The 19,827-nt window shown below is 39.8% G+C and overlaps 1 protein-coding gene across 2 annotated transcripts in view; it reads right to left on the bottom strand.

Annotated features, from left to right (window-relative positions):
• sema6bb (sema domain, transmembrane domain (TM), and cytoplasmic domain, (semaphorin) 6Bb) overlaps nt 1-19,827 on the bottom strand; it is a 92,726-nt gene that overhangs the window by 43,089 nt on the left and 29,810 nt on the right. The window contains exons 1-9 of one of the 2 annotated variants that reach the window (XM_015040082.1): nt 18,471-18,554; nt 18,230-18,328; nt 16,079-16,169; nt 13,339-13,458; nt 12,699-12,787; nt 11,703-11,920; nt 3,650-3,781; nt 2,239-2,388; nt 549-728 (exon numbers count right to left, since the gene is read on the bottom strand). In XM_015040082.1, the coding sequence (XP_014895568.1) occupies nt 549-728; nt 2,239-2,388; nt 3,650-3,781; nt 11,703-11,920; nt 12,699-12,787; nt 13,339-13,458; nt 16,079-16,169; nt 18,230-18,328; nt 18,471-18,539 (1,148 nt within the window). In that variant the 5' untranslated portion in view covers nt 18,540-18,554. Of the gene's footprint in view, nt 1-548; nt 729-2,238; nt 2,389-3,649; nt 3,782-11,702; nt 11,921-12,698; nt 12,788-13,338; nt 13,459-16,078; nt 16,170-18,229; nt 18,329-18,470; nt 18,555-19,827 lie in introns of those variants that run through there. The other variant, XM_015040081.1, reaches the window with a different exon arrangement.

Here is a 19,827-nt window from a genome sequence, read left to right as displayed (position 1 = left end):
TATATATATATATATATATATATATATATATAAATTACCTTCCTGTGTTATATTTATACTTTTTGATTTATAATACGCAAATGAAATGGATAAGCTATCTAAATCAGAGTATGTGAATAGTTTTCCACTTTTTTGAATCCATTTTACTTTCTCAAGCATTTTTTTTTAATTTCCATTCTTTAATTTTAGTTTGTGATTCATTGAGAAATGTTGTGGTAAATATAATCCACTTATTTTCAGCTTGACTCAAGGTGGCCGACTGGTTGGATTTTCAAAAATCAGATATTTTAGCAAACAGGTTACTCTAACAACATAAAACTGATGTGGGAAAATGACTCAAAAGCAGCAAAAAGAAAAGTTGGGGGCAGATGCTATTTAAAAACAAATACCATTTTCTATGAAGACTGATCACTAACATAAGGTGTTATTATTTGTTGTTTAAAAATGGTATTGGAAGGTCAAAGTTTTCAAAAAACAGAGACTATAAATAAGCTCAAAATTGTGATTCACAACCAATTTGATCCCCCAATGCTACTCTGTAGTCTTACTTGTCAGGGTTAAATCCTTCCAGTTCCTCCAGAAAGATGTTGCTGCTGGTCACCGTGTTGTCTTGGTTTGGCATAATGAGAAACTTGAGGATGGTTCCTCTGCTTGACCCAAGGAAGAGGACGGTGCGGTTCCTGTACGGCCCGGCTTCTGTATCCACCACAATCTTATTCAGCTGGTACCTGAACCACAGGAGAGAGTCAGAGTGCTGGTATGAATGCCACAGAGTGAAGCAGCTCATTCAAGACCTTCCACTTATGAAAGCTAAAAGTGTTGTCAAGAATCTCCTGGAGGCCACCGTATGATTCAAGTCCATTAAAACAAATTGGCTAAAGTGAAACGTACAGAGCCGCATGAAGCGAAATCAAAATATGTCGTTTATCTTGAGCAACTGGAGAATGAAGCGAAATCCACAGTAGAAACTTCTTATTAAATTTGAATAATAAACTAATTAAACCAGACATTTCAGTCATTATTAATATCAGTCGAGTGAATGGATTTAAAAAGCAACAATAGCAGAGCACAGTGACGCTACACACAGTCGTGACTGAGTGAGCGAATAGATGGGAATAGAAGCCACGTTGTGCGATATTTTATAATATTCTCTGTCTCCATAATACCCTGGTGGATGGTGGACTCCATATATAAGGTAATGAGTGGAGAATTACACAACAAGCATCCATTAATGTTTATGGATAACACTATAGCTCAGTGTTGTCCAAAGTCAGCCGTTAAGAGCTGGACTCCTGCAGGTTTTAGATCTTTCCCTGATTCAACACACCTGAATCAAATGGATACTTGATTACCAGGCCCCTGCAGAGATTGATGACATGCTGAGGAGGTAATTCAGGGATTTGAATCAGTCGTGATAGAGCAGGAAAACATCTAAAAGAATGGGGACTATTATCATAAGCTCTACCAGCAACGATTTAGCTCATTCACGTCTCATTGTACATTCATCTGCGTTTCCTGGACAACTAATCAGTGAAATATAATACAGAATGTTGATATATATGAAGTTTGAAAGTAATTCAAATATGAATACGTTCTACTGATTATTCTCTATAAATGGGTGCTCAGCAAAAGTCATCCATCCATCCGTTTGTTCATCCACCCAAACATAGCAGATCTTTCTTTCGCCAGGTGGAAAAATATGACGGGATCTTTAAAGGATTGATAACATTGTGATGCATGTAAACATAATCCAGTGATATGCTTTGATAAAGAAAATGACAGAGGAGACCCATGGATTGTGTTAGCTCAGAATCAAACATCTGAGCTAAGTGGTTATATTAGTCAAAAACTGATTGGATTCTGATTCAAAGATAAAGGTAGACATTGAGGCAAATCCGATTTGGCAGAGAAGGTTTGTTTGAGGTAAAGAAAAAATAAAAGTGCAGGGAAAAAAACCCCTGAAAAATCGTGTTATAATTGTCCAGCTAAAAATGATAAAGCAGGAAACGAATCAGCCTTCCAGATTTCTGGATGCAACAGCTTGTTGATAATTATTATATATTAAAAACCAGGCAGGGTAATAATGGTCATGTTCTTCATTTTATTGCATATCTAACGTCCTGAAAACATACCAACCTACCACAGAGCCACACTTCATAAAGTCTTGTATAATTTATATTTAATTACCTGTGAAGTAGGATGCAAAACAGCCGAGCCAGTTTTTCACCGGGTTCTCACCTGACCATGGTCCTCACAATCCAAGGTCTTTGTCCGAGTGATGGAACCGCTTCGTCCATCAGGGGATGGGTCTTGACGAAGTTCAGCATCTCGTCGGGGAACGAGTTGGAGGAATTAAACTTGGATCCTTGGACGGCGCAGCCACCGGGTCTGGGGACAACAAGACGGCGCGCGTCAAAAAGAGGGGAGCGAATCGATCTGACAACATCAAGCCACTCACGTCTCCATAATGATACATTATTAAAAGGACAGTCTAGACTGTCTGAATGACTCACATTCACATAGAAATTCTTCGGTAGCAAGACTCCAATGAAAACAGAGTTTTCCTCATTTACTCTTTATTTTCCAACATTCTTCAATATGTTTTTCCAAAATGTTATTTTTATTTATTTTTTTATTAAAACCTAAAACAAATGTTTTAGGTTTTAATAGGGAGCCTACAGCAGACGACACTTTAGTCATGTAATGAATGCCTGACTGTGAAAATGCCACAAATGGTACAGTGACATGCAAAAGTATCCACACCCCATGTACTCCTTCCTTCACATTTTGTTTTGGGACACCCACAAACTTCAGCATATTTAATTTGGTGACCAACACAAAGTAGTAACAAATTGGGAAGGGAAAAAAAAAAAAAAAAAAAAAACAAGCCGTAATTGATCCCGTGTACGCTTTGGGTGGCTTACATGGAAAGGCAGCCATTAATTCCTGTTTTCCTGATGGCTCAACAGTGCTCTGTAAAATGTTCAAAGCTCAGAATATTGTTCTCCAACCCAACCCTGCTTTCATCTTCACCACAGATTTCTTCCCAACTAGTCTGCTGCTCTTCTTGGTCTTCATCAGGCCGTTTGATCGTTGATGTTCTCAAAAATCCTTCACAGAACAGCTGCAACTTGTGCCAAGACTGAATTTCACAAAGGGCAGTCAGATCAAGTGGGTTAAATACCTTTTCACACAGCACGATTAGACATTTTATTTGTAAATATATTTCCTTTTTTCTTCACTGTGGTGGAGTACTTTGTGTTGGTCTGCTCAATAAATCGTTAAAAACCCAATTATCTACACACTGAAGTTTGTTTCTTTAACGCACAAGTGTCAAAGTCCAGTCCTCAAATACCAGTGTCCGACAAATCTTAGATGTTTTTTGGTTCCAACACACCTGACTGATCATTGGCAGGACTTAGAAAAAGGTGACTGCATGTGATTTAGCCATTCGATTCAGGTGTGTCGGACCAGGAACAGATCTCACAACATACACTAGGTATGAACACTTTTGCAAAGCTCTGTAAAAAAAAAAAATACACTTTTTGCGGTGGCATCATGTTTCAGAACGACATTGTCATTCTCCCAGCTTGTTGATAACAATCTGAAACCACAGGTGCATGCATTGAGCACCGCCATCTGGCTTCACCTTGGCTTTGGGATGAGTTCATCTGGAACAGGCGTCCAAATAGACTCCGGAGATTTCTGCTCCTTAAACCTTCCATCAAACACAGCAGCCAGCTGCTCCATGTCAAAAGCGCACACAGCCGAACCCGGTATGCTGCAGAGAAGAAGACGGGATGGTGAGACGGAGGCAGATGAAGCACTTTGAGCTGACACAAAATGACTGTCAGCCCCGTGTCAAGCCAGCTCTACTCTCCAACAAGGCAGCAGAGAGAAAAAAAATAACATAAAAAGGAAAGAAAGAGGATTAAACCCACACTAAAAAAAACCCCCCAAAAACCTAACGATAAAAATAAACTCAGATGTACACACTGTAAAAGAATTCGGAGCCCAGCTGAGATGACAAACTCTCTGCTTTTTATTTTTTGGGAGCCTACAGCGGAGCATAAAGGAAATTATGACTGATACACACTGAGAATAAAGAAAGGAGAGACAGTATCAGCTCTGGGCTCATCGTACATAGATATGCAGCAGATAGGAAAGCTATATTAGGCCCGAGAAAAGATCCTGGCGGAAATTCCTGGAATATAAAGCAACAATAGGAAATGAGTCACTCAAAATTCAGTTCCCCACAAGGAGGAGGAGGGAAGGGTTCTCGTAAAGGAAATGAACCCACAAAAACATTCCAGTAAAAAGCCCGGTGCACCTCAGAGGCTGTTTAACCGCTCATGAACCCGGCCGCTCGGAGAAGTGTCCAGTGCACCCCCGTGCAAATAAACACAAAGAGACATTTACAGCAAACCGAGAGGCGTCCAAACAGTCAGGCTGTCTCTGCTGAGCCTGATGCTACATTTGTGTGTTTTAAGGCACTCTGAGAAAAGAGGGGAGATCTGTCAGGACGAGATAAGAGATGAGTTTAAAGAAACAAAGAAAACACCATGCTTGCTGCTCCACTCTGTTGTGAAAGTGTCCTTGTCAATGAGTAACTACGTACATGGAGAGAAATCTTCGAACTACTTTAGGAACCACTTGTTATCCGCCGCTGCATGAATTTCAGCTGTTTGTTCCTTTTTCTGTCTTTTACTTTAAAATAAATGTCCAGCTGTTGGGTTTTTAGTCCCTCTTGGGTTATGTTCTGAGCTGAGGGTCACTTCCAGGAGTGTGTGAAGGGAGCGGCGTTTGTTGGGATGGATTTTCTGGCTGCAGCTGGGAACCGTGCTCTCACGACGTGCTACTTGATCGGGTCAAGCTGATGTGTATTTATCATTTACAGACATTTACAAGCAGGGAAATGACTCAAGCCTGGCTAGAGAAGCGAAGCAGTAGTCATACAGCGATGGGAAAAAGCATTTACCCCCTTAATAGGGTGAGGCAATAGAAATACCAATATCAATAGAAAACACGTCTGACGGAATCCAGAACTGCACAGCATTCTGGGGGTTGTAGGCAGGCAAGGTTAGAGCATCAACTAAGTCACTCACTCTTTGGTTACCTAGCAACACTTGTGGAGTAACTACTGCGCAGCAGCACTTTCAGGTTTCAGCACCATCCCTCAGAACTGCTTAAAAATAAAAAGGAACGACATGGAGTGAAAGAAGAAAATGAGGAAATTGTGGCTAAAAAAAGGAAATGTCATGTGACCGATTTGATAGTATTTTGAATATTTAAAGCACTGATATGAAAGATTGTGATACATCAGCCCAGTCATAGTTCTATATAGATTTTCTCTGATCTGCTCGTTTGTCACACTGATCCTCTTTAATATCATAAAAAGGTAGCTTAGATTAGATTTTTTATTTTTATTTTTATTTTTTAAGGCACATGATCATCACACAGACAGTCCAACATGGTGGTGGCCGTCTGCTGGTACGGAGTGCTTTGCTCCTTTAAGATGTGGGCAACTTATGGTGGAGAAATGAATTCTACTCTTTCACACAAAATCCTGAAAGATGACGTCTATTTGTGAACTTAAACTGAAGCACACTTGGCTTATGCAGCAGGACAGTGATTCAAAGCTCTCCAGTAAATCCATCTCTGAATGCCAATAAAACAAGACTGACTGAAATGCTGTGGCATGACCTTAAACAGGATGATTATTCTCAAAAACAAACAAAAAAAAAACACTCCAATATGGCTGAATAACAATTCATGGAAAAAGAAAAAAGGAGCACGCTGAAATTACCATAGAGATGTAAAAATGTACTTTTTGGAAAAAACCTGACTGCAGCTGTCGTCACCTAGTTATAAAAGCACAAGAGCAAATTACTTTTTCACATCGAGTCAGGATGACTTGGATATCTTTTTTTTTTTTCCTGTGATAAATGAAACAATTATCTGAATACTAAATTGTTGTATTTACTCTTTTTTTTTTTTTTACTAATATAAAAAAAAATACTTAATGACCAGAAACATTTAAGTGTGTGTTATGTGCTTCGGGCACATTATGATTTTTGTCTATTTTCTCTTTGTTTTCTTATAGACTTTAGTTGAATGACCTTTTGTTAATATAATTTGGAGTTTGGATATTTTTTTTTTATTTTTGGTCATTTGATTATGTTAATTTGTGGCGCTGCTGGTCCGCCTATAAATAGGCTGGGTTTCGGCATGTTGAGATCTTCGCCCTTCCACTCGCTCCACCACCACCGGGGACACGTCTCGACGCGGTGCGCGCACGTCCAGTCGCTGTGGGCCGCAGCTGACGTTTCCAGCCTGCCATGTGGTATTTCTGTTAGCCTTTGTTTGTTTGCTTTTCATTGTGATTTTGGCCTGGTGGGACCGGTTGTCCTCGTTTCGATCTTTCTTTTGCATTAGGTTCTTTTTTGCTTTAGTCCGGTACTAGTAGGGGCTTCGACGGCCCTGTATAGGGTTGGCCCCCTGCTGTACCGTTTTGTTCTGTTTGATCGGCTCACCAGGTCCAACTTTCTGTTAATACTTTTGGGGTTTTGTTTTTCTTCTTTTTTTGGGGGGGACGCAGGAAACTGAGGGCATTTAACTCTCTTTTTCTTCACAGAAAATCAGAAGCAATTGAACCAAACAAACCAAAGTTCAAGAGAGTTTAAGAATAAAATATTTTGCTGAACACTCATTCTTGTCTCGTGTCCTCAAATATGTTGTGCCCTTGGTGGATGTAACAGTGTGATAAAAGCGTAAAACAGAAGAAGTCTGAGGGGGCAAATACTTTCTCACAGTCCTTTAAATGTGTCCGATGCAGCTTCCCTCTAAGGACTGAAGGCACCAGATGTTAGATGTGATACGTCTGCCAGCTCTGCCAGCTTTCTCTACCCTCACCAACCTCTCCACCCTCCCATCACTCTGCTTGCAGGTCACTGGCTTTGCCCTGTGCATGACTCCAAATCTAATGGAAGAAAGCCAAAAGGCCTCGGGCTGTTTTCCTCTCACAACTGTCTTTTATTATTCTCATTTCCAAAGTAGTTACTCTCACTTGCGCTACTCAGTCATGTTTTAGATTCTTACTTATGCTTCCCTTCGGTTATTTCTTTTGATTTTGTTTTTCTCCTCCTCTGTGGTTCTTCATTGTGCTTCATTTTTATTTTTCAGATAAAGTTTTGCAGGCTGGATGCATATGCCGTCTGTTTGAATGAGCAGCCCTATTGTTTAAAAACTCTCAGACGGCATGAAATTGCTCATCTTATCAGTCACATGATGGGTTCCAGAGATAAGTGAGAAAAATAAGGAAAGAAAACAACAGTCAGGAGATCTTTAATCTAATCCTTTAATTATAGGATGCAGCTAGTTATTCTCCACATTCCTCAATGAAATTGAAATAAAGATCTGCTAAATCAATTATCTCCAGAAAGGATACATCTCCAAAGCAGCTCAAATTGATCAAGCACAGAAGGTCATACTATATTTAATAATGTCCATTTAAAAAAATATATATATATAAAATTGCAACTCATGAGTTCAAAACTACCAACTATCATCTGTTATTCAGATAAACTTAGAGGCAGGGCCAGTCCATGGTTGTGTTGGGACCTAAGCAGAATATCATTCATGGGTCCACTTCCTGCAAAGATCATCTTCATTTATACAGATTCAGAGGGAGGGATGCAAAGTTTCATGCTTTGCTTATTAGCTACCACAGTAAAAAAAAAAAAAAACTTCTATAATTTGGTAAATGAGTTGTAAACAGTCAAAGAGTGCAAGAAACGTGATCTCACCTAACACACAAACTGCACAAAAACCTATAGCCTATTCACGAGTCACAATTTAATATTTTAATTAAAGATGTTTTCCTAGAATGTTTACCACTGGTGCCTTGAGCTGCTTTTAGGTCGAGGTCCAAATATTCTCCACACATTTCTCTCGTGACACTGGTTTCCAGTCGGACTCGTGGAGCGTCATTCTCCAGTACCAGTTTCAGTAACTTCAGCTTGTGACCTTATTATGTATTCCTTTGCCTAGTCTGTTTGTGGGCCCGCGGGGCGTGCAGGAGGTTTATCCTGCACATCTGTGCAATCTCCCCAGTGTCACATTCTTCGTGGCATCATAAACCTGTTCTCCTCCTTCTCCTCGTTGCTGCTGTGTTTTTTCCCAGAGGGACATCCGACTGTCACGCAGGATTCTCCGCACGGAAAGCCAGAGACGGCGTCCCGCTTTCAGGGCGCACGCGATTTCATTTACAATGCGAGGGAAATTATACACAGCTCTATTAAACCCAAAGAGCCCACGTCAGTCAATGCAAATGGCGTTTTCAACTGGCAGAACAAAAACCAGCTAATACTGAACCAGCCGAAAACTTTTTTTTTCTTTGTTGTTGCCCTCGTACTCAAAATCTCGATGGTATATTTTGGAAAAAAAAAAAAAAAAAAAGAGGCCAAAAAACATTCGGTGAATGCAGCTGGTACGTGGTGGTAAAATAACCCCTGGAGAGCGTGGGCACAGGAGGAGCTGAGCTCCCGCAGAATGTAGAACAATAAATCGTCGACTTCATTTCGTCACTCCCGTACCACGGTGCGGCCTGGTGGATGTTGCAGCGGGCCAAGTGGTAGGAATGAACAGCTATTACCTTCCTCCAAGGTCCTGCTTCATGCTGTTTCCACTACACTCTGCCAGCCAAGGCAATTTGTCTGGCAAGCACTTTGCCGGCGTGCCGCAGCGGGCAACGAGGGGCCTATGGGGAGTTTTTGCAGCTCACCTCACACGTTCTCTGCGATAATTCCTGCTCATTTTCCTCCACCTTTACGCATCCATATCTTTTCTCCGAGAACCTCCATTTCTGCCTTGCCTGGCGGTTATTTAAAACAAGACCCAAGGGCAGCTTACCAGAGCACGGGTTGACCGTTTGTGTGTGTTTGTGTGTTCAGGTGGTCCTCCCATCCTTTGTGCAGAGAAGTAAAAGCTTTTATCAGGGAACTGGTTTAATTGTTTTCGGAAAATGTGCTTATTTGTGTACGAGTCTGCATATGTGAGGCATCCATCTGACTCTGCAGGCAGCGGCCCACTCTCCCGCGGCGTATTCTTCCAAACACACAGATAAGATGCAGCTGATGAAACACTTTTAGGTCTCAGGGAGTGGGAGGCACACGTGTTGTCCATTACAGACTTCCCTGTCCTTGGACTTATCCTACTTCTCATCTTCCTTTTTGTTCACACCAATTTTTTTCTTTCTTCCTCTGTCAGTAGCAAAGATGCAAAAGATTTACTATTAAATGATGTATCTGAAGATGTTCTTTTGTTTATATTTTTTTTTAAAAATGCATACATTAATATGCTGGGATAAAAAAAAAGAAAGCTTGGTAGGTTTTCCAGCAACCATAACTCTAAAAGGCATTTTATTTTATTTGAATTAATGAAATTTAGGGAGTTCCTTATGGTGCGAGCGATTCGGCTTTATTGCATCACTTCTAAAATTGCTGCTAGAATGTTAGTTGATATTTTTATATTTAAAAACATAAACAAACAAGATGTCGACATCCCCAAAAAGTAACGTACCTGGTTAAGCTACATCACAACGCTGCAAATTGTGTCTTATTGTCTCCGCTCTGCTGTAGACACTAAGGTGAACAGAGGCACTGACAAAAAATAAAAAATAAAACTTCGCATGAACTTCAAAGACTCAACACTTGATGGTCCACAGAAATCCCCTTAATTTCCTCACAGTTAGACCCAAGTTTTAGTTTCGGAGTCGTACCTGACAAGGCGGTAAAGAGCGCTTTTGGTTTCAGCTGACTGATGCACATGCCTCCATTTGGAGTTCATGAAGTGCTTGAACTCCACATGCTTACTTTTGTGATCCAAGTACAGAAAAAGGCTTTTTTCTCACATCATTCCCAAACACCAGCTGGCATGTTAAGAGTCCCATGGTTGTTATGGTGATCCAAACATACCACTTTGCTCTGTGCTGCAGATCGCTTACACTGAGCTCTGGAAGCTTTTGGAAAAACTCAGTTGTTTTTTTTTTTACCTCCATTACAATCCTCGTACTACAGCTCAGTATCTAGTGGCAAACAATATTTTTTACCGCAGGGAAACAAAAAGTTTCTACTTTTTTTTTTTTTTTTTAAAAGGGACCACACGAGGTTTAGAACGACGCCATGTACAGTGATTTGTGTAGATATACTAAAAAATGCGTAGCAAGGAGATTACTCTGTGTGAAAGAGGAAAGGGGAAAATAAGTATTGGAAACATCAAAGAATAAGCAGAAATTAATTCCTCTGTGTGCATTAGTATTGCTGTAATTAAAGCATAGCTCTATATTTAGATCATAAATAGCTCATCATGGGGTGTACATAAATAATATTGTCTCGCATTCCCTTGTTTCCTAGCTGAACAGTTCCTCTAGTTTACTGCTTGTATTGTATTTGAGCCTTTAAATTCCCCTCAGTCTCCATGTTGCTCCTTGCGACCCTGACCCTCCACCACACTCGCTTCCCATCTTGACCTCTGCACCTCGACATCGCCACTGAGATTTTTCTGGAACTCCGTTGGGGTCCGTGGGAAGACTCGCTGTTTTTAGCTTCAGAGATGAATGAACAAATAGCAGCGGTTCAGTCAAATTTCAAGGTGTGCCATGTGAATGCGGCTACACACAGGGGGTGGGGGGTCTGCCTAGGTCTCTGTTTGAAGGAGGCTAAAATGGGTTTTTATTCATGTGGATCCAGCTGTTCTTGAATATTGAAGCTGTTTTCCTTACCCATTTTCTGTGATTTCAGTCACTAATTATATCCATCTCCAAGTAAGCAAAGCTCTGACAAAGTCTGGGTTAGATAACACGGTATGTTCACTCTTCAGATTTTTTTCCCCCATTCATTAGCCTGACGTGCAACTTTCTTCAAGACGCTGAAAAAACACAAAGCTTCCTAAAACAGGGAGCAGTTCCAATCCCCATAGTTAGGTGTTTAAAGAAAATACTGGTGCAAACAACATCCACAAGCAATTAGCAGTTTTTAAAATCATGTCTGTCAGACATAACTTTGCACTACCAAAAACGTGACGGTTCAAGCGGTAGAAGTAATGCCTTTTTTCTCACCAGAAAGAAAAAGAATGACTAAAAAATGGAAATAAAATGCGTCGGACATGGCTCGCCACAGAAGGGTCTCCTGTCAAGGGATAACATGATGAAAATTATTTGTCTGGAGCCCTGAACAAGTTTTCTTCTATTGCTCGTTTCCATATCCAATAAAATGGAAACGGCTCCTTGTGTGCAACAAAACATTACTGTACATAGCAAGTGATGCTGAAGTTGGTACGGACAGGAGTATATTCACTTTAATGCTAAATTCACATCATGGAGAGTCATATATTAATGGAAATGGTTTAAGTTATATCAACCTGCGTCATAAGGCAAAATATAAAAAGTAAATCTAAAATAAACAAAACACAGTATTTTTTACTGAATCGGCAAGGATATGTTCCATAAAGTTCGGAAGAATGCTGAGGAGTTTAAAAAAAAAAATATGAACAAGATGAGATGCGGCACGCTGTCAAGGTAACTGTGAAATGGGTAAAAGCCTCACTCTTACACTCAATAAAGTTAAAGTTCTTCTTAAATGGTTAAATCATGTCATCTTTTCTGAATCTGTGAGAGGGGGGGATATATGTGTGTGTGTCGTTACCTGTTTGCTGGCGTGGAGAACACGCCCAGGATGATGTCCCTGCCGTGCATCCTGATGACGGGGCTGGTGGAGTGCAGCAGGTTGAAATAGAAGTGGGAATCTCCGGGAATGGAGCAGTTGAGCCGGGCCTTGAGGAACGACGTCCACTGCTTCTCCAGGACGCGCTGCGAGCCGCCCTGGTCGCGTTTGCACACGCGAGCGACGCGCGACACCACCACCTGTGAACGTCAGGCCACGGCTGGCTTTGTGACAGGACCTCATAACATAGACAAAACCCTCAAAACCGACGGTAAGCTGGGGATGTTTGCATTTTTATCTCCAACAGGAGACATTCGAAAGCTCTTCGCCTCCAACGTGATAAGTCGTTTGCGTGCCATTTGCAACGCGATAACCCTGTTTTGACAGATCATTGTTTAATAACGCTAAAATCGGCATCAATTATTCATGGAAATGTCAGCGAATCCCCAAAATTGGTCCTTTGAACACCCAATTCCGTCGGCGTTTGAGCATCCATTTACTCTACTCTCTGTAAACACGTCAAAGCCAGAAACCTTCTGCAAACACTTCCCCCAGAATGTGAATTGCTCATTTATTAGATCTGGCACTTCACAAGCTTTTCAAATGCGCTTTAAAGAAAGAAATTACTTTTTTAATAAAGATGTGTTATCAGCACAGGAAATGGCATTAAGACTATAACAATCAACATCTTTGTCAGGGTTAGCAGAATCACGCTCTGTGTTTTGTTAGATCAGATGCGCATGCAAACAAGTGAAAATAATAAAAGGTCATTGTGGCAGTGAGTAAAAGTGTCGTCGCTCCAATGTCAACAATACTGCTGGCTCAGCTTCACCTTTCATGTTTGTATTCTAAACAATGCATTCATATATTCCTGCAGACGTCCTTTTAAAGCGTGCGATGAAAAGACGGCTCCCTCCTCTGCATGAAAAATTCAGACACAAAAGAGGAAATACATTTTCATCTGATTTCCTTTCATACCTTTTCCAAGTAGTTGAACTCCATGGCTATCTCTCTGAAGAAGAAGTAGATGTGAGGTCCCCACTCCACGGCGCTCACAAAATAGGGCTCTGTGTTGTTGTGTGGAAGAAAGAACGCATAGATGGCTCGTGAGAAATTACGCACCCAAAAACATCTCCGTTTGTGAATGCAGCATTAATTCCCACAACGCCGGAGTTAACATGAGGGCAGGGGCACAGAGGGACCAGCCAGGCCTAATTTCATTACATGCTGAAAGGGGATTTCATAGCAAATAATAAGAGAATTATGTCTCGCTGGCATTTTTTTCCTGAGACGCGACTTTCATGCCGATTCGGCCAATAATTCAGCCAGGACTTTCTGCGACACGTGCCAACGGTAACATCGAACTTGATGCGGAGGGATTTTGCATCCCGCAATCAGTCTACCGAGTCGAACCTCAGCTGCCGACACATCCATCAGGCTTCCTGAGTAACGTGGACGTTCGACTCAAGCCTATCCAGCTCTGACGGACAGCGGGAGCAGAGGGCGTGGATTCTGAACACAGGAACACACCGCGGCGGGGGGAGCGACTCGCTCAAGAGCACAAACGTACGAGCGCATCTCGACGAGCGCGCGCATTCACGCCAGCGCCTGTTGGTACCTCTGAACCACTTGGAGTCGTGCTTGATGGTGCGGAGAGCGGGGCTGTCCCCAAGGCTGCGATAAATCACCGCGTCAATGGCCAGGAAGTCTGTCACCGTAGCTGTAAACAGATTCCCCTCTGAAACACACAAACACACACAGATACTGGTGAGCTGAACAGAATAAAAAAAAGCAACTGTAAACAGAGAAATGCAAAAAAAATTGACAGACCCCTGGTCGCCCTGAAAATACTTCTGTCAGCTTTGTTTTTTGTTTTTTTTCCTCCTGCCACATCTTCATCCTTTGATATCTTTGGTTGTTTTATTATTATTCTCATTGGAATATTTAACTTATTTTTGGACAATCTTGTGATGCAAGGCTATCGGGCCTATAGTAGAATTCCCATTATGTACTTCTTGAGACAGTTTTCATTTTATTTTGATGTGATATTTTCATGCACTCTTTTTCTAAGTTATATAAATGTTGCACTATTCAGTGGAACCATTCTACGCTGGTGAAATATTCTCTCTGCCACTTCCTGCAACACCTTCAAGACTGATCTGTCCTTGAACTGATGAGTTGGAGAGGCTCGACTCTAAGGACGCTGTGCACATTTTCCAATTTCATTTCTATGCTGGAAATATTAGGGACTGCTCAGTTTTTTTTTTTTGTTGTTTTTTTTTTTTTTTGCAAAAATGCTGTGGCTTGTGTTAAAATCATCTTTTGGTCAATTTGATCAACACAGCAAATTGGAGCCATTTCATTGCTTCCTATTTTTAATTCATTACTGCAAACCATTTTGTACCCATCTACCAATTTTTTTTTTATTTTTTGTTTTGGTCACATGTCTGTGTTTTGTAATGTGAGATTAGGACAAATAAGCACACCAAAATAACACACTTTGGCTCACAAAACCAAATTTCCTTACATAAGGAAATATATGTACAAGCTGAAACATCAGGTGGCTGACTGCTCTTGTTTAGTAAATGGAAAAAAAGAGTCAGGAACAAGATTACCAGAACCGGAACAGTATAAAATAAATAAGCGGTAAAATTTAGAGAACTCGGGTGTTTTAGTCAGACCCAACTTCATCTATCTTGACACTGATTTCATCAAAATGAACCTCAGAGGTTTTTCTCTTCTCAAAATCTTTTCTTCAGATATGAATTCCTCACATGTCAGCCTCCAAAATGGTTCCCCTTAAAAAAAAAACAGTTTCATATGGAGAAAACAAAACAAAAACAAAACAAAACAAACAAAACACTGACTTTTAAGACCTTATTAGCATTTGGGGTTACGAATGGGACAGATTTGAGTTTTAAGACACTAAATAAACCATAAATATCACATATGTGACTTGTTTTAAAACCTGGGATTCAAAAACCAAACCTTTTTGGTAGACCATTCTACAGGAAAAACATTTTTAAACAACTAACACTGGAGAGAAGATCTTTTACAATAGGACACCCACACATTTCTTATCTCCTCAAATGATTTAAATCACCTCAGGTGCACATGATAAGCTAATCTGCTGGACTGATAAAGTGAGAACGAACACCAGGGAGATCGAAAGAGCTGTTTTAGGTGTCAGAGAGAAGACAGTAGTGGCATACGAGTCTGATACACGACGTACAGATTTTAAAATAATTGAAAATCAGACATTTCACTGTATGTATTAGAGTTTACAAGTGGAGAAGCAAGTTCACTATGAAAGCAGACTGCAAGATACAAGCCTTGCAAACAACAGTCAAAAAAAAAGAAAAGACTCTTCAGATTTAACTTTCATAGAAGAGAAAACTGTTGCTCTCAAAGAAAAGCATGAAGGTCAGACTGAAGATTAGCAGAGCAAAAACAGAACAAAGACTAGGAGATCTGAAGCAATGTTATTTTGACAGATCACTCTAAACGTTAAATATTTGGACACCACAACTCAGGACAATGTTGAACAACTGCATACTTCTAAAATTAGCAAGTTTTAATTGAATATATAATTTTTTACTTCTTCATCTGTTGGGTTCATCTGTTAAACACCTGCAGGATTCGTGGTGTTTAAATGAACACTGAATGGGAAATTCACCCATTCATTTTAAATATGTATAATAGTCTAAACAGCAAACATATCTTGTTTTACTTATTACATAGTCAGTATTTCAGAAATACTGATATTTTTGTCTACACACTTTGAGGTAGTTGCTAAGGTTTTTATACATAATATACATTCATTCTGCAGAAAAAGTTCCATAGCCGTACTTTATCGCCACAAGTCCATAACAGAAGTGACGCATAAGTAGAAATCTGTAATCAAGCTGAAAAATGCTGAAAGCTGACGGCTTCGTTTTTAACACCGTTTGAATCTGAGAGCATCATCCACTTAACTATCTGCAGAGACAAACGATGGCAGCCCAAACTAATTCAGGCCATTATAATGAGACACAATAAAGCAAAAATGTTTGTTATCGTAGACATGACAGCTGACAAGACTAAAATATTACTGCAATAAAAAAAAATATATGATGACTGTTCCATAATGGCTCTCTGCAGTTTGTTTTCACAGAGCTGATGATCATATTATCAGTGAAGTGAGGTAAACAGGAAAACTGCATAGGAAAACTAATTGAAGCTGAACCAGTACAGCATATTGAAGTGTCATGCATTAAGTTTCATGGAGGAACCGGGTTATTCCTCAGTTTTTCATCCCTGTCCGACAGCGCCGTACGAAACGCAGGAGAGGTGCATGGAGCCTGGAGGGAGCATCTTACCAGCAAACAGAGCAACGTTGGCGTGTTTGGGGTCATAAGGGCATCTCGCCATCCCATTGACTGCGTCACCTATCATCTCCAGAGTGTCGCCCTTAAAAAAAATCATGCAAACAGAAACACAAACAGGTTTCAATCACGGCACTCCAAACAATATCAAACAATATAAATGCATCCATGGCAGCATCATGAAAACAAGCCACAAGAGAATGGCAATTAGACAGTGTTATGGAGAGCGCAAACTAATGACTCAGTGGTGGCAATTAGGCAACAAGAGAGTCACATTCTCATACATAAATAAGAGACCAACACACACACACACACACACACACACACACACACACACACACACACACACACACACATGAAGTCTAGTTAATAATTCACACAAGTTTTCATCCCATTATTATACCGTTCTGCATCTATATGGTGAAATCTCTGCGTCTGTGCCAATTACAGCACATGTATATTTAAAAAGGTAGCCAACAAGCACCTATTTCAACCGTTTCTAGAGAGAGAAAAAACAAAAAGCACAACTTTGAGTGCCTTCCATCCACCGTCGAGAGCAAAATCATTTATAAATGTCATTTCATTAAAACAGAGCTATAAATAAAAGAGCAGCTTGCATTGCTAACTAGTCCCCTGAGAAGCAGACAGCCTATCAGGCGGAGACAGGTGTTGTAGGGCGTCATTAGTGGCTGACAGATAATGGGCCAGGTTTGTTTCTATGTTCCAATGTTGCACCAAATCTGAAATGTGAGAGAATGAAAATAACACTGATACAAAAAAAAAATCTTTGATGGAAGTTTTTTTTTTTTTTTTCCCCTCCATTTTCTGACACTGTTTTTCTAGCTCTGACTACTAGGCTGTGTATATTCCCTCAAAATCTCTGAAGAATGATGCGAAATCAGCTGAGCCCGTTATTAATATTTATGTGTATTTCCCCCCCCCCTTCAGCGAGTCTCGGGTTGTCGCCATAATTGAGCGAGACAGGGATCGCTTGGGAAAGTGGAACGAGACGTGTGGAGGAGGATTCAGGTGAGCTGAAAAATAACTTGCTGGGTGGAACCTTCAGATTCTGACAATTGTTTTTTAGGGACAAACTGTTTGCGTAATACTCGGAAAATGTGAGACAATTAGCTGAATCACTGCATTTGACTTGTTGCTTTAAACTTTGAGTCTTTTATATGTTTACTTCTTTAGAGTTACTTGAGTCTTTATATGTCTACTTCTTTAGAGTTACTTGAGTCTTTATATGTTTACTTCTTTAGAGTTACTTGCAAATGTTTTCATACCGCTTGAATGTTCATTTGCTATGTTACAACCACAAACCTTGACGTGTTTTATTAGTGCTCTACGTAGTAGGCAAACAAAATTAGTGCATAGCTATGAAGTGGGGGAAAAATAATTTAAATTTGTTTAAACCGAAATCTAAAAAGTGTGATGTGGATTTGAAATTACTTTACTCTCTAACCCTAAATAAAACATAGCACAACCAGTTGCCTGCAAAAGACATATAAATAATAAAGTATGTTTTTTTAATGTAGGAGGTCTGCATTAAAATTGATGGTAAGCTGGAGAGAGAAAATTCAAATGAAATACATCAGAGTTTGTGGTGTAAATTGACAAATTGTAAACAGATTCAATAGGCTGAATACTTTTGCAAGTCACTTCATTTGGAATTTGTTTTTCTTTTACCACAAGCAAAACAAAAAATAAAAATCCAACCAAGTAAACAAGTCCTGTCTCCAGCCTTCAGGCCACTTTCTTCACCCTCTTCTTGTTCTCCCTGATGTTCTGCCTTTGACTCTTTAACGGGCAGGCCTGAACGTTTAACCACCAAGAAATAACAAGTGTTTTTCCCCTGAAAAACAAGGAACTAAAACTGCCAGACAGAAAGGATAAATAGCTACTTGGGAGGAAGTCAACACCTCCTCAAGTGCCAAACAAACAACCCAAATCAAGTCGTAAGCTTTCACCTGAGCAGACGTACTAATTGCACTGCTGAAGCAAGCTCTCTGATCGCAAAAAACACAGATACTCTATTTATCAATTATATTAAAGCAATTCTATGAATAACTGAGTTATTGGCTAGCCCACAAAAATGTCTGACAAAGTTAGAGCAGAGCTGGTGGATGTGACGCGGTTGCTTACAGTGTAGTTGGCACAGAGCGGGTTGAAGGCATTGGTGCCACACAAAAAGAGGCCCCCCTGTCTGCTGAGCAGCACCTTGATAAAGTTGCGACATTCATCCTGTAGGAAGGAAAAAGACAGAGAAAGAAGGGAGAGTTTAATGTGTAGCAGGAGTTAAACAGAACAAAATTGTGGTGCAGGGAGAAAAAAAAAAACAAATACAGGAACTGATTATCCAAAAATTAAAAAAAAAAAAAAAAACCCTGTGTGAACTGAAGCTTTTTAGCTGCCTGATGTGAGGAATTATTACACCATTAACGCTGTCAATCATATTGATACACTCCAAAGGAAGCCTGCAGAGACTTTAAGTGCCTACCTGCTACACACATGTGCACGTAGACAGCTGTTTTTGATTGACAGACTATAATCTAAACCAGCCTCAGGATTTTTTTTTTTTTTTTAACGAGCAACAGACTTAAGGCTAATTTCAACAAGAGGAATCAAACTCTACTCAAAGCCAGCTGGGAGACTCAATCAAGTTGTGTCGTCGCAGTATCCTCGTTCCGTGTTTGTTCTTCAGAACGAGTCGACGTGCTGTTTGTACGGCGCCAGATAAGAAGCTGCTTCCCCCCCACTGCAACAAGCAGCCAATGAATATAGGCAAAATGAAAGTTAATCCCTTTTCAGTCTGCTCTCTCAATAAATGTTAACACAGATAAACTTGTACTTTCAGGCACGCTGGTATCAAATTCAACAACGTGAATGTTGTGTTGTATTTTGTATTTGTGTAGTTCCTTCCACAAGTATTCATACCCCTGGAACTTGTTCACATTTTGTGACTTTGCAATTGCAAATAGAGTTTTTTTGGGGGGTTTTTTTTATTAGGAATTCTAGTGATAAACTAAAAAGAAGTAGTAGATTACTGTGAAGTGAAAGGAAAAAATGTCACCTGGTTTTCAATTTAAAAAAATCTACAGAAAGAATTTAGGTTTTTCCACATTTAATTCTTACAGCAGGTTTTCATAATCATTCTGTGTTTAGCTTAATCAGTCCTACCATTAAATATGGAGCTTCCCTGAACCTGTTGCAAAAAATGACCCACACGGCACAATGCAGCCACCACCGTGTGTTGCCTGTTTTACCATGGGGATAGATGGTTCAGGGTGATTATATTTAGTTGGAATTTAGTTTTATTGTTTCACTAATTAAGTGCCATCTGAGGTCAGTTTTTGGACTAGATTTTATTTAGTGGTATTAATGTGTGAATAAATGTCCAACCATCTTTTAGCCCAGTCAAGTTCTCTGAATCTTCTTAGGGAGGTGATTGGTTAAGTAAGGCTTTTAACAAAGTAAAATGGGACTAAATAAAAAGATTTTCATTTGCAAAAGAAGTGTGATTTTCAATGTTCCTTCTACTTCATGAATATTCTCCACTTTTTCAAATAAAACACATTGAGTTTCCGGAGATAGCACGGTAAAATGTGAAAAAACGTTAACGAGCACCAATACTTTTGCAAAAAAAAAAAAAAAAAAAAAAAAAAAAAATTTTTTTAAAAAAATTTTTTAAAAAATTTTGAAAAAAAATTTCAGCCTAAATTTTTTAAAAATAAAAATAAAAA

The sequence above is a fragment of the Poecilia latipinna genome, unplaced genomic scaffold (genome assembly GCF_001443285.1).
Source record: "Poecilia latipinna isolate Pla-1442-1.1 unplaced genomic scaffold, P_latipinna-1.0 Scaffold495, whole genome shotgun sequence".
NCBI lineage: Eukaryota > Metazoa > Chordata > Actinopteri > Cyprinodontiformes > Poeciliidae > Poecilia > Poecilia latipinna.
The sequence above is the reverse complement of the archived record's forward strand: the minus strand, read 5'-3'. Positions and strand labels throughout refer to the sequence as shown.